Source organism: Cebus imitator, unplaced genomic scaffold (assembly GCF_001604975.1).
Source record: "Cebus imitator isolate Cc_AM_T3 unplaced genomic scaffold, Cebus_imitator-1.0 Scaffold427, whole genome shotgun sequence".
NCBI classification, from domain to species: domain Eukaryota; kingdom Metazoa; phylum Chordata; class Mammalia; order Primates; family Cebidae; genus Cebus; species Cebus imitator.
This window is the reverse complement of record NW_016107742.1, coordinates 1,244,787-1,261,978: the sequence shown is the minus strand read 5'-3', so window position 1 is coordinate 1,261,978 and position 17,192 is coordinate 1,244,787. Positions and strand designations below refer to the sequence as shown.

At 49.1% G+C, this 17,192-nt stretch overlaps 1 protein-coding gene across 1 annotated transcript; it reads left to right on the top strand.

The window, feature by feature from the left end:
* The first annotated feature begins 2,268 nt into the window (after window positions 1-2,268).
* LOC108290196 lies at window positions 2,269-14,689 on the top strand. The gene is made up of 6 exons (XM_017509934.2): window positions 2,269-2,295; window positions 2,725-2,766; window positions 6,735-6,878; window positions 11,059-11,167; window positions 12,840-12,933; window positions 14,230-14,689. Exons 1-6 carry the CDS (start codon window positions 2,269-2,271, stop codon window positions 14,687-14,689), a joined length of 876 nt encoding a protein of 291 aa, XP_017365423.1.
* The last annotated feature ends 2,503 nt before the right edge of the window (window positions 14,690-17,192 follow it).

The window sequence follows — 17,192 nt, the reverse complement described above, 5'->3', positions numbered from 1 at the left end:
GAGCTTAATGAAGGGATTGGAAGTTGAAGAAAAGAGGGCTTCAGAAATACGCTGTCAGGGCTGCACCTGCAAAGATGGGCAGGTGGTGTCTGGCCCGGAAGTACTACTGGGGGAAGGAGGACGTAGGGGTCCTAGGAAACAAGCTCGATCGCTGGCCAAGTCCTAGAAAAGAAGTGGATTTAACTAGGTAGCAAGATCAATGGAGGCCAGACTTCAGGAGGGACTTCCCAACGCTACAGGGAAGCTTTGTGTAGCGAAGACATGTGTCCTCTCTGAGATAGTTGCAGACAGACAGCAGGTTGACCCAGAGAAGGAAGGATGGACACCTACCACAGAGGCAGAGCAGTAAATGCCGCAACTAAAATCCAAAAACACCCCTCCTCTCCCCCAGATCCAGACAGAACTCCAGAAAAAATAGCCTGTAGCTGGCTAGGAGAAGACAGGGGAGCATAAAGGAAGGGGATGTTGGTCGGGCGCGGTGGCTCAAGCCTGTGATCCCAGCACTTTGGGAGGCCGAGGCGGGTGGATCACGAGGTCAAGAGATCGTGACTATCCCGGTCAACATGGTGAAACTCCGTCTCTACTAAAAATACAAAAAATTAGCTGGGCATGGTGGCGCATGCCTGTAATCCCAGCTACTCAGCAGGCTGAGGCAGGAGAATTGCCTGAACCCAGGAGGCAGAGGTTGCAGTGAGCCGAGATCGCGCCATTGCACTCCAGCCTGGGTAACAAGAGCGAAACTCCATCCCAAAAAAAAAAAAAAAGGAAGGGGATGTTTGCCACCTATCCCCTCAGAACTGTCCCTGTGGCCTTGCGGCAGATTCCCCCATCTGAGAATGGGTGCTGGGGACTATGGGTCTCATACCCTACCCTTTCCAAGCTCAGGAACAACTGATGCTCTTTGTGGGGACTGGGAGAACAGGTTGGAGTTCTCTAGGGAGAGAGGCCTGGGGGAGGAGGTGGACATGGTCCAACCTCAGGTGAGCTGTGCCAGGCGTCAGTGGCAGCAGGATGAGGTTCCTCTTCCTCTAGGCTCTGGCTATGGAGCAGGGGGTGGTTCCTGGCTGTCACCATGTAGGAAGAAGAATAGGGTACAAGGACATGAAAGCTCAGCTTCCAACGCCTGCTCTTGCCAATGTCTTTTTATCCCACCCCATAACACCAAGCTCCCTCCAAGTCCCAGGGAGCTTGGTTGGCAGAGTACCAGGTCTTAGATGCCCAGCCTAGGGGCAGCCCTGGAGTAGACACTTTGGACCTTGCCCTTGGCCCAGCGTGGACACATTGTGGAAGCTCCCTCCCTGGTCCATGAGCTGTTGGCATCTTCTCCCACTTTCTGTTGAGAGCTAAGGACAAGGGGGATGTTAGTAGGTGCCTGCTAACCCACAGCAAAGCTCTTCCTGCTTCTAGCCCGAAGCGCCCATGCACAACTCCTGAGGCCAACACTGCCTCTCCAGGGATAGGACTGGAGTGGATCTCCTCCCAGCCCTGTGAAGCCGACTGACAAAGTGCTGACACCCCTGCCCACCCCCTTTCTTTGCACAGGAGGCAGACAGCCTGAACACCTGGGTCATCTCCTGGCCATCCACCATGAAATTGAGCCCCTCTGGGTTAATGAGCCAAGGGGATCACTAGTGAGTGATCACTAGGGTGGAGCCATCTACTGCTGGAGAGGGTGGGAAATGTGGCATCCTCTTGGATGTGTACCAGATAAGGAATCCAGGTGGGCGGAGCTGGAGTTGGATTTAGAGCAGAAGATACTTGGTGAGCCCATGGACCCTGGATGACAGCTGGAGTGGAGGATGCTTGGGGAGCCCTGACACATAGTGCACAAGGTACCTGGTGGATCCCTGGTACACAGGCAGGTCCCTCGTACACAGGTGTGTCCCTCGTACACAGGTGGGTCCCTCGTACACAGGTGGGTCCCTGGTACACAGGTGGGTCCCTCGTACACAGGGGGGTCCCTCGTACACAGGTGGGCCCCTGGTACACAGGTGGGCCCCTCGTACACAGGTGGGTCCCTGGTACACAGGTGGGCCCCTGGTACACAGGTGGGCCCCTCGTACACAGGTGGGTCCCTCGTACACAGGTGGAGTGGAGGGTGCTTGGAGAGCCCCGGATGCAGTCAGATGGGAAGGATACCTGGTGAGTTAGGCACCAAAAATCAAATCTTCAGCTGCAGCTGATGCCTGGCTGAAGCAAGGCTTTTTAAAGGAGCCACATGACTCAGAGTTCTGATGTCCTTGCTGTTGAAAGGTGGCCTGATGGGCCATGGGGCAAGTGTTCAGAGTGGATGTGGTGAGGTGTGGAGTGACCACTGGGCATGGATATCTGGATTTCCCTAACTCTGAAATATTTGCCCTTCTCCAAAGCCAGGAGATCCAGCCGCCTGCCCAGGATCTTGCCTAATTGCCTGGCTTGTCCAGCCCCAGCTTTGATTTGCTCCTCATTCAGCTCTGTGAAATATGCTTCTCATCCAGCCCTGGGAAAACAGCGCCTCTGAACGGTTTGACCTCCCCGACTTAGCAGGCCCAGAGTTGCAGGCAGAGGTCCAGCCTCCCCCCAACTTCATCACTCCCACCACGAAAGAGGAGGGAGGAGAGAGGAGCATAGGGAGGGGCTCACAGAGTGAACGCAGGACTGAAGGTCCAGGACCAAAAAGTGAGGCCAGTCAGGGACAGAGGGCACGCCTTCTTGCCTCTCTCCCCACCCTCTCCTTCCGCACAGAGGGAGGCAGCTGTCAGGAACCAAGACCTCTATGTGGCGGAGGTAGGACAAGAAAGGATGGGATGCCAGGTAGGCCATGAGGAGAGAAAGAAGCAGAGCAGGGTCTGGAAGAGAGAGACAGCGGTAGGGAGACGGGAACTCAGGAACCTCCCTGCACACATCTGTGGATGCTCTGAGGACACCCCGGGACTTTTTACCCAGCCCTGCCCCTTTGATGTCTGTGGGTCTGGCCCCTAACCCTCCCCACTTGTGAACAACAGAGGGACTTTCTGCTCAGTCATTTCCGGAGATGAGACAGGTCCCATCCTGAGGGCCCGCTCTGGCTCCCAGCCCCCAAGTGTGTCACGCTATATCTTCAGCAGAACTGGACAGGAGGAGGGGGGCAGGCAGACATGCAGGAAGAGACAGGGGAGGACAGATGAAGCAGAGAAGACAACGGTAGCAGCCGAGAGGAAATTCTGAGACTGTGAAGAAGGAGTCTCAAGGAAATGAGACAAAAAGGACAGAAGTTGACAGCGGGGTCAGATAAGAAGTGGAGAGGGAGAAGGGGCCTGGCCAGCATCCCTCCCTAGAGGGTGGCGAGTTCCAGGGAGCAGGAGGCACAGGTGTGAAGGAGGCAGGGGTGCCTCTTTTGGAAGCGGAATTTCCTAGGGGAAAGACCTTCATGCTGGAAGGCCAAGAGCTGAAATAAGATAATGAATGCCCAGGCCGGGCACAGTGGCTCACACGTGTAATCTCAGCACTTTGGGAGGCCGAGGCAGGTGGATCACAAGGTCAGGAGTTCAAGACCAGCCTGGCCAAGATGGTGAAACCCCACCTCTACTAGAAATACAAAAATTAGCTGGGCATGGCAGCAGCCACCTGTAATCCCAGCTACTCGAGAGGCTGAGGCAGAGAATTGCTTGAACCCAGGAGGTGGAGGTTGCAGTGAGCTGAGATCGTGTCACTGCACTCCAGCCTGAGTCACAGAGTGAGACTCCATCTCAAAACAACAACAACAAAAAAACAGATAATGATGCCCAGTGCTTTGTAAGCTCTAAAGCACTATACAAATTATTGTCGTTGTTATCTGGTTGTGATATCATTTACAAAGATACCGCAGAAGCACATTTAGTGACACGGAAAGATGGCCATGATGGACTGCGGAGTGAAAAGCGCAGTTTACAAATAATATAAATGATGCCATTTTTTACATTTACATGTGCAGATTCAGAAAAAAATATCTGGAAGCATAAATATGCATCTGGGTGATGAGTTGTGGATGATTTATATCTTCTTTTTGCCTATCTGTATTTTCTCTTTGTGTTTTTTTAAAGAACATACATTATTCATACAGTGAAAAACAAGCAGTTTGCTTTTAGAAGAACAAGGCTTCCTGCCCAGAGGTCTGGGCTCAGGATGAGTGAGCAGAGCCTTCCAGCCCCCCGGCTCCACCTCCTCGCTCTCTGGCTGTGTATTTCGGGTTCTGTCTCACACATACTCTCCAAGAACACTTTTCACTTTTTTCCTCCATGTTTTAGGCTGGGGCAAAGTCCATTTTCTTTTTCTTTTTTTTTTTAGAAAGAAAAAGAAAGAAAGAAAGAGAGAAAGAAAAAAAAACAAATGAAAGAGAGAAAGAAAGAGGAAGAGAAAGAGGGAGAGAGAACAGGAGTCTTGCTTTATTGCCCAGGCTAGAATGCAGTCTAAAAATGAATATTAAAAACCTCTTTTATGCCAATAATTGTGCTTAATAATGGAGACAGGAAGGAATAAGGGAGGAAAATAACAAACAAGCAGCCAACCAATATTTCATGTGAACCTGTGAAATGCTATGCAATTACTGAGGAGTGATTTACTCCCAATTATGTAGTCACTTTTAGAGTAGGTGTGATGTGGCACTGAGAAGAATGTATGTTTTGTGGATTTGGGGTGGAGAGTCCTGTAAATATTTATTAAGTTTACTTGTTCCAGGTCTGAGTTCAAGTCCTGGGTATCCTTGTTAATTTTCTATCTCTTTGATCTGTCTAATATTGACAATGTGATATTAAAGTCTCCCACTATTATTGTGTGGGAGTCTAAGTCTCTTTATAAGTCATTGAGAACTTTGCCTTATGTATCTGGGTGCTCCTGTATTGGGTGCATATATATTTAGGATCGTTAGCTCCTCTTGTTGCATTGATCCTTTTACCATTATGTAATGTCCTTCTTTGCCTCTTTTGATCTTTGTTGCTTTAAAGTCTATTTTATCAGAGGCAAAAATTGCAACTCCTGCTTTTTATTTTTTCTCTCCATTTGGTTGGTAAATCTTCCTCCATCCCTTTGTTTTGAGTCTTTGTGTATCCTTGCATGTGAGATGGGTCTGGACGCATCATACTGATGGGTTTTAGCTTTTTATCCAATTTGCCTGTCTGTGTCTTTTGATTGGGGCATTTAGTCGATTTAAATTTGGGATTAATATTAACATATGTGAGTTTAATACTACCATTTAATGCTTGCTGGCTGTTTTGCCCATTAGTTAATGTAGATTTTTCATTATGTTGATGCTCTTTACCTTTTGGTATATTTTTGGAATGGCTGATACTGGTTGTTCCTTTCTATGTGTAGTACTTCTTTCAGAAGCTCTTGTAAAGCAGGGCTGGTGGTGATGAAACCTCTGAGTACTTGCTTACTCACAAAAGATTTTATTTTTCCTTCACTTATGAAGCTTAGTTTGGCTAGATATGAAATTCTGGGTTGAAAGTTCTTTTCTTTAAGGATGTTGAATATTGGCCCCCACTCTCTTCTGGCTTGTAGGGTTTCTGCAGAGAGATCTGCTGTGAGTCTGACAGGCTTCCCTTTGTGGGTAACCTGACCTTTCTCTCTGGCTGCCCTTAGCACTTTCTCCTTCATTTCAACCCTGATAAATCTGACGATTATGTGCCTTGGGGTTGCTCTTCTTGAGGAATATCTTTGTGGTGTTCTCTGTATTACCTGGAGTTGAATATTGTCCTGCCTTGCTAGGTTGGGAAAGTTTTCCTGAATAATATCCTGAAGAATATTTTCCAGCTTGGATTCATTCTCTTTGTCACATTCAGGTACACCTATCAAACATAGATTAGGTCTTTTCACATAGTCCCATATTTCTTGGACACTTTGCTCGTTCCTTTTTACCCTTTTTTCTCTAATCTTGTCTTCTCGTTTTATTTCATCGAGTTGGTCTTCAACCTCTGATATCCTTTCTTCTACTTGGTCAATTTGACTGTTAAAACTCGTGCATACTTTGCAAAGTTCTCGTATTGTGTTTTTCAGCTCCATTAATTCACTTATATTCCTCTCTAAATTGTCTATTCTCGTTAGCATTTCGTCAAACCTTTTATCAAGGTTCTTAGTTTCTTTGCATTGGGTTAGAACATGTTCTTTTAGCTCACATAAGTTTCTTATTATCCACCTTCTGAAGCCTGATTCTGACAATTCATCACACTCATTCTCCATCAGGCCTTGTTCCCTTGCTGATGAGGAGCTGCGATCCCCTGAAGGAGGAGAGGCATTCTGACTTTAGATGTTTACAGCCTTTTTGCGCTGGTTTCTTCCCATCTTTGTGGATTTATCCACCTGTCATCTTCGTAATTGCTGAATTTCAGATTGGGTCTCTGAGTGGATGTCCAGCTTGTTGGTGATGATGTTATTTCTGTTTTTTTGTTTTATTTCGGCGGACACCCCTCCCCCACACAGCTGGACCTTCCCAGGTTCAGCTGTGCTTGCTGTGAAACTCTCAACCGTCAGCGTTTCCAACTGCTGCTTTTTTGTGGGGGTGGGACCAGCCAAGCCCAATCACCTGCCTCCCCGCCTCCGAGCCCCCTTTTTTTCTTTTTCTAATTGAATGGTCGATTCTCTCCCAGGTGCCCCAGTCGCCTGCCGAAAAGGCACCAGGATCTATGCAATCTCCCGTGTGGCCACCGCGCCCGCTGAAACAGCGGCGCTGAGATTCGTGGTGCTTTTCTGCCCGGGAATCTCCCAATCTGGGTCCCCGCTTCAGTCCCCCTTTCAATCAGCTGAATGGGCAACTTTGCCTTCCCGATGCTCCAAACGCCAACCAAAAGGGCACCCAGTCCCGCACACTCCGCACTGAGAATCGCCATGCCGGGACAGCCACGCCGGCCAAAAGAGTCGCGCTGGCGACCCGTGGGGCTCCTCCGGTGGGAATCTTCTGGTCCGTGGGCAACAAAACTTCATCTGGAAGTCTGGTGTCCACTCACTCCCTGCACCTTCACTGGGAGCTGCAATCCTGAACTGCTGCTAAACGGCCATCTTGGATCTCTCTCCAAGTCCATTTTCTTGAATTCGGGATTGGCAACATGTTTTTGTAGCCCTATGGTGTCTTTCATCCCAGGAGACATAAAACAGGCAGAAGTAAAGAAAAGCAGATACCTCTCAGAGATTCCCAGCAACCCTAGGCTTACCCCAAAGGAGGCCAGTAGCTCTCTGCTTGCAGGGTGTTTTATTATTATTATTATTATTATTATTATTATTTGAGATGGAGTTTTGCTCTTGTTGCCCAGGCCGGAGTGCAATGGTGTGATCTAGGTTCACTGCAATGTCTGCCTCCCGGGTTCAAGCGATTCTCCTGCCTCAGCCTCCCAACTAGCTGGGAGAACAGGTGCCTGCCACCACGCCCAGCTAATTATTATTATTATTATTTTTTCTTAGTAGAGATGAGATTTTACTACGTTGGCCAGGATGGTCTCAAACTCCTGACCTCAGGTGATCCACCCACCTCGACCTCCCAAAGTGCTGGGATTACAGGGGTGAGCCACCGCACCTGGCCTCTACTTGCAGGATCTTTGGGGCCTCCAAAAGTGAGGGCACCTTCCCCTCCCAACCCTGTGGGGTCAGCCTCTGCCTATAGAGGCTCAAAGTCTCAAGTCTAGGTTCCCACAGCCTTTCATTTCTCACACAGTCCACACCCATCACCCAGACGTGTCTCCCTCTTCCATTCCTTCCCTCATTCTCTGCCCACCTTTCTTCCCAGTCTGCGTGTGGACCATCACACCCCTTGAGGGCTTCCCCAAATTCTTCCTCACTGGGCTCCCACTCGCCTCCCTTTCCCAGCCTGGAAATACAACACTCCTCCTAAAACCCCTCCCCCAGAGCCACTCCTCCCCACCTACTCAGAATAGTTTTTGTTCTGTTTTGTCTTCTTAAATAGAGACCGGGTCTCTATCACCCAGACTGGAATGCAGTCAGAATAACATTTAACATCAGTAACTTTTTGTACTGGCAAAGAGCTTTCTATTTCCAAATTAGATTTTTTTGAATCTACTTTAGAGAGGGTGGCATGATCTGAGAAGCAAAATGACTCGCCTAAGATCACATAGCCAGTTCCTGGAGGTCCAGCCCACGTCCACCACCCCACTCTGCCTGGAGAACTGGGAATCCAGCTGCATTTTTCTCTTTTGGCCTTCAGTCTCTGTCTATAGTTCTAAATTGCATCTTCCCTGTCCCTAGGCTGTGGCATCTAAGCCTTCTACTTCTAGCTGCAACCTGCCTTTCCAGCATCATGACATGTCCCAGCCTAATACAAACCTCATGTTTCAACCAGTCTAGACTCTTTCCTATCTGCCAGCTTGTACTGTGCCACCCATCAAGCCTGAGACTTGCATCTTCTGAGGCTTGCCTCCACATCTGTCCCTATCCCCTCCTCTGAATCCTTGGTCTCTGTGGCTTCCCCGTGATGCCCTTTCTGATCTCTATACCACCCACAGGGCTCTTACTACCTACTACCATACACAGCTATGGTGTGAGTGTTAGGGGTCCTCACAGGAAAACAGAAACCATCCTAGGTATTTCCGTAGACAGTATTGAATATAAGGGATTGACTCTTCTGGTGTGAAAGGGTCAAGAAGCAAAAAAGAGAACACGAAGTAACACAGAGATAACTGCAGGAAGATGCTAACTCCCCTAGGCTAGGGGAACAAAGAGGTGAGGTTGAGGTTGTGATGATCTAGAAATGCAAGAAAGGGACCCTATAGAGCTGGGACCCCTCCTCCTCGGAGGTGATGCTGCCCAGCTGGTACCCCAGCAAAACTGAAAGGAAACAAACAGAAATGAGTCCTCCCCTGTCTCCCTGCAGCACCTACTACTGGCAGAACCTAACAGACAGACAGCTGGCAAAGGAGTCTGGGAAATGTGGTTGGCAGAGTTTCAGCCCCAGCCTCACACAGCAGAGTAGAGAAGGGAGGGTTTAGAGCCAAGAAACAATGGGGAAATGACCAGCATGGTGGTACTTATTATTTCTCTTATACCTAAAATATATTGAGCACCTACTACATGTCTACACTTGACATACATGTCCTTTTTTTTTTTTTTTTTTTAATTGAGATGGAGTCTCGTTCTGTGGCCCGGGCTGGAGTGCTGTGGTGCAATTTCGGCTCACTGCAACCTCCATCTCCCAGATTCAAGAGGTTCTCCTGCCTCAGCCTCCCAAGTATCTGGGATTACAGGTGCACACCACCACACCCAGCTAATTTTTGTATTTTTAGTAAAGATGGGGTTCCACCATGTTGGCCAGGTTGATCTCGAACTCCTGACCTCAGGTGATCTGCCTGCCTTGGCCTCCCAAAGTGCTGGGATTACAGGCATGAGCCACTGCGACTAACCTTGACATATGCTTTAACACAAAAAACAATCTGGTAAGCTCATACTATTGCTGACATTTTCCAGATGAGGAAACTGAGCCTTACAGAAGTCAAACAACTTGCTTAAAGTCCCACAAAGTCACATCTGTACATATATTCTCCACTGTATCATGCTGCCTACATGGTGCACCACTCTGGACCAAGAGGGCTTTGGAGATGGGTGGGCATTAGTCCGTATGGGCAGGACATTGTCTGTATGGCCCCAGCACCAAAATGTGTTTAGCGAATAGTGATGTGCTGAATACCCACTCATAGTAGGTCCTGCAGTGGGTGAAGAAGTCACAAAGATGGGCAAGAACAAGCCACTGCCCTGAAGGGCATGCTGTCTACCAGGAGAGAAGACATGTATAATTGCAAATCCTCACAGAGCTGTGTAAGCACCAAATGCTACAAGAGCACTGTAAATGAAGGAATGAGGATGATGAAACTTGGATCTCAACGCTTTCCTGCTGAAAATCCTTCAATGGCTCCCTAGTGCCAATGAGGTAAGCACGAAGCTTGCAGGCAGGCCTACCTCCAGGCTTCCTCTCTTAAGCCTCCTGCCCCTTCGCACCCATACCATCCTCTAAAGGGCTTTGCAGCTCTAAGCCTGCATTCCCTCATTCACTGCTCCTGTGACTCAGCATCCTCCACTCTCCTCCACCTCTCCCTTCCCATTTATCTTGAGGATCACCTACTCCCCTTTTAAATCAGCTCTTTCAACTGCCACCTCCTCACTGAAGCCCTTCCTGACTTCTCTCCCCCATGCAATCTCATCCTAGGCAGAATGGATCGCTCCTTCTTATACCTCTTCCCCCAAATCCTTGCTTCAAAGTTAAACTCTGAATTACCTGGATTTGTTTGCCTATATATCTTTCTTATCCTCATGCCTCTTTATCTTTGCATCGCTTGAAGCCATAACAAATTCCAGCACATTCTAGGTTTCCAATAGACACTCGATGTATTAATGACAACAAGCCAACTAGGGGCAGAGTACAGAAAGGAAAAAAATACTACCTGAGAGCCAGACCTAAACCGAATCTTGGTTCAACATACTTAACTAAAACTAGTTAAGTTTAATTTTCTCTAAGAAAGTTATCGGTAATTAACTTCTCCAATCCTCAGTTAAGTCGTCTGTCAAATGGAAAGTCTGCCACGTACCTCGGGACACATGATGCCTGAGCCAGAGCATCAGCTGGACCAGCTGCCTCGTCCCTGAGGTGGTCCGAGATGATGCTGGGACCACGTGTAAGGACCTCAGTCCCTGGAGCTGCACTAGGAAATCTGAAGGCCTGACTGCCATGACTACACCTCAGCCATCAAGTCTACACTCAGCCATGATCGAGGAGGGAGGAGGGAAACCCTTAAATCTCCCATCCCCTCCAGCCCTCCAGTTCCAGCACTCAGGGTCTGTGAGATCCTCAATTCCCTCTAACATCTTTCTTCCCCGACCGTCACATCCTCTAGTTCCTTTGATGCCTTTAGCTTCGTGGGTCCCTCAGAACATCTAGAGCCTCCTTGGGCTCTCTAGGGTATCTCTTGCTATCCTTGAGACCACCAGGATACCAAGCAGTATCCCTCCCCGATGACCTCCAAGCAGTCCTGGAACGTGGCTCTCAAGTTGCCAAGCACTTTCTCTGCCAGTCTCTCCAGACTCTCAGGCTGTCTCGTTCTCTTCACCATCCCTCTCCACCCCCTCCAGGCACTGCCAGCTCTGACCCAGCACCATCTAGACATGCGGCCCCTTGACACAGGGCTACAGCTGCTGCGGGACGCCTCCCCCTGCCCTCCTGTCACCACTGCCCCAGCCGGTCCGTTGCCATTCAGTCTAACAGCAAATTCAGGCTCAGGAAATTTCTGGCAGCAAAGCACCCACAGCAGGAGAGAGAAGAAGGAGAGAAGTGGGGAGGGCAAGCTGATCTGACCCAGCGTGCTCCTGCCACAGCTCCAAGTGACCACCCACCCTGCCCCCACATCCTTGCCCAAGCCCTTCCCCATGCTCAGGACACCCTTTCCACCCATGACTTCTTATCAGGATCCTACTTAGTTTTTAAGGCCCAGCCCAGATGCCCCCAGACCGCACTCTCTTGAGTTTCCTCCCCTCCTCTCCAGGATGTAAGGTCCTTGAGGAGAGGATGACATTTGGGAGGCCTTTCAGGGCCCAGCAGCATGCAAGGTTGAAGAGACAGATAAACCCAGAGGGGAGATCTGAGGTCTGACCCTCAGCCCTAGTCAGCAAGAACAAGAAGTTTGCTAAATGCTCCCTTCAGTGTTCTGGGGGCTGGTAGAAAAGAAAGGAAGAAAATACCCACGCTTCTGATGGCTGGCACATCCATTTGCTGATAGAATCCCACAACCATGCCAGGCGTGGTGGCTGACACCTGTAATCCCAGCACTTTGGGAGGCTGAGGTGGATGGATCACGAGGTCAGGAGTTCAAGACCATCCTGGCCAACATAGTGAAACCCCGTCTCTACTAAAAATACAAAATTAGGTGAGTGTGATGGCTTATGCCTGTAATCCCAGCTACTTGGGAGGCTGAGGCAGGAGAATCACTTGAACCAGGGAGTCGGAGCTTGTAGTGAGCCGAGATCACACCACTGCACTCCAGCCTGGAGACAGAGCGAGACTCCATCTCAAAAAAAACAAAAAAAAAGAAAAGAAAGAAACAGCTGCTGGCTTGGGCCCAGGCTTCCACGCACAGAGGGACTAATTCCATTTTAAAGGTGAAAACACTTCTATGGCAGTGATCATAGTGTGTATCAAAGTGGTGAGCACGGTTTCCAGAAGTGGGCTGTGCCAACAAGCGTTCAGCCCATGCAGAGCAGAGCCCCAGCGTTTGACGGGCTGTGCTGTGACTGCCCCACTGCCTGGAAAGCAATGCTTAGACAGCGGTCTTTGGAGAGAATGGCAATCAGGTGTTTGAATGCTAACAATCAGACTCACTGCTCTCCTTGTTTGGCCCTTTTCAAATAGGAAAAGACAACCGGACTGGGGCGGTGGCTCACACCTGTAATCCAAGCACTTTGGGAGGCCAAGGTGGGAGGATCACTTGAGGTCAGGAGTTCAAGACCAGCCTGCCCAACATAGCAAAACCCCGTCTCTACTCAAAATACAAAATTAGCCGGGCATGGTGGCGCGCACCTGTCATCTCAGCTACTCAGGAGGCTGAGAGGAGGGCTCAACTCTCTTGAATAAGCTGACTGGATGGACCTCCACTTCTTGTTACTCCTCTACAATATAATATAAACATAACAATGATAATAATTCCAGCCTGACAGCAGCAGCCTTTTGCAGTTGACAAAGCAATGCACTGAGTCACTGGGCATTTCCCACCTACAATGACTTGGTCTGGGTTATTCCCATTTTACATATGAGGAAACTGAAGCTTTGAGGGCCTCTGGGATTTGCCACAGGCCACAGGGCCTTTCTGGTGGCAGAGCAGAGACTCGAAAAGACCCCGACCCCCACTCTCCTTGCATAGCCTCACAGTCACCTGTACAGGAAAGGGTCAACCACGGCTCCTTCTTCCTCATCATCCTCATCCACGCGGGTGCCCGTGGCAAACACACAGGCGTGTGAGTGAAGAATCATCTGCCACACACACAGGCTGACCCGCGGCTGTGCGTGAGGAGGCTCGTGGACCCACAGGAGGGCAGCCTGCGAGGGGCCCATCGGGAGCTTGGGGGAGGAGGCAACACGGAGCCGCCCCTCCCTGGAAGGGCGATTATCCTCTACGCCTTCCTCTTCTTCCTTTCTTTGCTATATTTTCCTCAGAATGTCAATACAGTACATAGTTATTCAGCCCCTCCTACCTGCCGGCATTGTACCAGGCACTGAGAATTCCACGCAAATAAGACAAGGTTCCCACCTCAGAGTGGAAACAAATGAAGAAAATAAACTTGAAACCTATCACTTCTGCCATGGATTTGTTGTTTATTCGAGTAAATCAGCTGACCTTTGAGCCCACTATAGTCCTGGAATCCCAACACTTTGGGAGCCTGAGGCAGGAGGCTGCATGTGCCCAGGAGTTTGAGACCGGCCTGGACGACATAGTGAGACCCCCATCTCTCCTAAAAAACAAAAAAAGGGGGATATCTTATTATACTATATAACATTTTGTGAAATAATTTTTTTCATACCTTCATAAGAACAAGGACCGATTTTACTAGACCTGGCTCATTATAAATTCATGCACTAATTCTATAATAAAGCCTGATTTAGAAACCCAGCCATACACATGTCAGACCCACAGAAAAAAAAAAAGTCCCTGTTGAAGTCAGGGCCAAGGGCTGACCATTTCAGGTTCGTAGTCTCTCACTTCTATTTCACTTGTTACCTGCTAATTTCCAATTCGAAGACGCACTAAAAAGTTAACGTGCAGCCGGGCAGGGTGGCTCCTGCCTTTCATGGCAGCACTTTGGAACACTGAGAAGGGAGGATCGCTTGAGCCCAGGAGTTCAAGGCCAGCCTGGGCAACATAGGGAGACCCGTCTCTACAAAAATTTAAAAATAGGTCAGGTGCAGTGGCTCATGCCTGTAATCCCAGCACTTTGGGAGGCCAAGGTGGGCAGATCACCTGAGGTCAGGAGTTCAAGACCAGCTTGGCCAACATGGCAAAACCCCGTCTCTACTAAAAATACAAAAAGCAGCCAGGCGTGGTAGTGAGCACCTGTAATCCCAACTACTTGGGAGGCTGAGGCAGGAGAATCACTTGAGCCCAGGAGGCAGAGATTGCAGTGAGCTGAGATCATGCCACTGCACTCCAGCCTGGGTGACAGAGTGAGACTCTGTCTCAAAAATATAAAATTAAAAAATAATCTAGTGGGGAAAGGGAGGGCCCACTGAGAACCATCCCAGCAACCTGACCACAGCTGGTCTTCCCTGGACACCACGAGCCATACTGTCCAATCCTTCTTCACTCCCGCCAACACCGACCGTCCACCCAACTATGAGATGCTGAGGGAAGAGCACGAGGTGGCTGCGCTGGGGGCGCCCCACAACCCAGCTCCCCTGACATCCACCGTGATCCACATCCACAGCGAGACCTCTGTGCCCAACCACGTCATCTGGTCCCTGCTCAGCACCCTCTTCATGAACTCCTGCTGCCTGGGCTTCATAGCGTTTGCCTACTCTGTGAAGTCTCAGGACAGGAAGATAGTTGGTGACCTGACCAGGGCCCAGACCGATGCCTCCACCGCCAAATGCCTGAACATCTGGGCCCTGATCATGGGCATCATCATGACCATTCTGCTGATCATCATCCCAATACTGATTCTGCAAGCCTATCAAGAGATCGAGAGGAATCATCCAGGCCAGGGGCTCTGCCCGTGACCTGTTTCCCATACTCCAGCTTCCATTCCTCGCCCTGCCCCGAGCCAAGTCCTGTATCAGCACTTTGTCCTCACACGCTTTTCTACATTGGTGTTCAATAAAGTGCACGCGTTCCTGATAAAATAAATAAATAAAATTAGCTGGGTGTGGTGGCATGCACCTGTGCTCCCAGCTACTTGGGAAGCTGAAGTGGAAGGATCGATTGAGCCTGGGGGCTCAAGGCTGCAATGAGCTGTGATTGTGCCGCTGTCCTCCAGCCTGGGTGACACAGAGAGATCCTGTCTCAAAAAAATAAGGAAAGAAATAAAAAGTCAATACGCGATGGTTATTTCTTTTCCCTCAGATGTGAACTCCAAAACAGGGAGCTGAGTTTTTATTTACTTTTGCATGTTTGGTGAACTGTAGGCATAGAATCCGTGTTGACTAAATAGATACAGGAAGAGTAACTATAAAGTAATGCTTTGGCTCTGCAAATGCCTACAACTGTTCAGAGAAAAGGCATTATGTGAAATCTAAGATATCCCACTGCTCCTTTCAGTGGTGTTGTGGGAGGGTGCTATGATTGCTCATGATGTTGGCAAAGCACATTCTGCTGAAAGAAAACCACTTGCAAAAAGATACTATGGCTCTGCAAATGAGTCCATGTTTGGGTTTAAATGGCTGTAAAACATACATTCCTGCAAGGGTAGGATTGGGGCTGGTGGTTAGAAAAACGTCCTGGATTCTGGTTTCTTTTCTTTTCTTTTCTTTTCTTTTCTTTTTTTCTGAGATGGAGTTTCGCTCTTGTTGCCCAGGCTGGAATGCAATGGTGCAATCTCAGCTCACCGCAACCTCCGCCTCCTGGGTTCAAGCGATTCTCCTGCCTCGACCTCCCGAGTAGCAAGAATTACAGGCATGTGCCACCATGCCCAGCTAATTTTGTATTTTTAGTAGAGACGGGGTATCTCCATGTTGATCAGGCTGTTCTCGAACTCCTGACCTTAGGTGATCTGCCCACCTCAGCTTCCTAAAGTGCTGGGATTACAGGCGTGAGCCACTGTGCCAGCCGCATTCTTGTTTCTTAAAGCTTGAAACTGAATTGGATGTGGTGGTATGTGTCTCTAGCCCCAGCTACTCAGAAGAAGTTCAAGTCTAGCCTGGACAACACAGCAAAACCCCAACTCTGAAAACAACAAACCAAAAAAAGCTTGAAACTAGTCTTCCCAGGGCAATTCCGTACAGAGCTCTTTTGCTCCAGCAGTAGTTCAAGGCTTTGGAAAGTCCTGCTCCTTTTCCTTTCTCCTCAGGTGTCTTTACCATGAACTCATTCCATGGAAAAGCAGTGAGCAGTGCCCACCCATCTGTGGGTGGCTGTGTCCCTAACTCTTTGGCAGCTATACTGGCTAGTGATTGACATCCCAAAATGTGACACCAGACCACCTGGTTCTAATCCCCACCTCTTTCCGAGTTACCCTGGGCAAGTCATTAACCTCCCCGAGTCTTGGACTCCCTGTCTATAAAGTGGGGAGAATAATAACAGCGCCCACTTCACGGGCCGGTAATGGCATGTGAGTTCACACCAGTAGAGCACTTGGCACAGCGTTTGCTCATGGCAAGCAGGACATGACCGCGTGTCTCTCTCCACCCCCACAGCCTACAAGTTCCAGATCGGAAGCCGCAAGTTCAGATTAATGTTCTTACTGTGTGACTGAAGTCAAGTCTCTTGACCATGATCTCAGTTTTCTCACCTGTAAAATGGCGCCAGGTAATCCTCAAATAAGGCAAAGCCAGGCCTTGACAGTTATTTGTCAAATCATCACTGACTATACTAAGATAACGATGGGCCATTGTCAGGTTTGGACACAAAGGGCAGGGTGGTAAAAATTAGAACTCATCAGTTTTGTTACCTGAAAGCAGACAGCAGGAATAAAAAAGCGAAGAACTCTCTCCACATGATCCACTGTGCATATTATTCTTGCCATATTGGACACAGATCTCCTCAGATTCCCTCAATCACCATATTCTTTCCAAAAGCGCTGTCCTAGAGCTTGCTGTACAGGACAAGATGTTGCACCCTGCGCTTCCTGGCACTAAGAAAGAGGCACGGCATTTTTTTTGCCTCTCTGGATTTTGAAGGCAAGATATGCTGCACTTGAGAATCTTGTTCAACTTGGTTATTGGGCGACCCAGAAGGCAGCTGATTCAAGTGAGTCCCAGGATTAAAAAAAAAAAAAAAAAGAAGTCCCTACTAGGCCGGGTGCAGTGGTTCATGCCTGTGATCCCACCACTTTGGGAGGCCGAGGCAGGAGGATCACTCAAGGTCAGGATTTCAAGACCAGCTTGACCAACATGGCAAAACCCCCATTTCTACTAAAAATATAAAAATTAGCCGGGCATGGTGGTGCATGCCTGTAATTCCAGCTTCTCAGGAGGCTGAGGCAGGAGAACTACATCAACCCAGGAGGTGGAGGTTGCAGTGAGCCAAGATCGTGCCATTGCACTCCAGCCTGGGCAACAGGAACGA

What these genes read in the sequence shown, in the direction of transcription:
- LOC108290196 (XM_017509934.2), top strand. Translation starts at nt 2,269, where the DNA reads ATGGGGCAAGTGTTCAGAGTGGATGTG. An exon ending in AAGACCTCTATGTGGCGGAG is followed by an intron (nt 2,767 to 6,734) that starts GTAGGACAAGAA and finishes CCTTTCAATCAG; the next exon opens with CTGAATGGGCAACTTTGCCT. An exon ending in TGTCACCACTGCCCCAGCCG is followed by an intron (nt 11,168 to 12,839) that starts GTCCGTTGCCAT and finishes CTCCTTGCATAG; the next exon opens with CCTCACAGTCACCTGTACAG.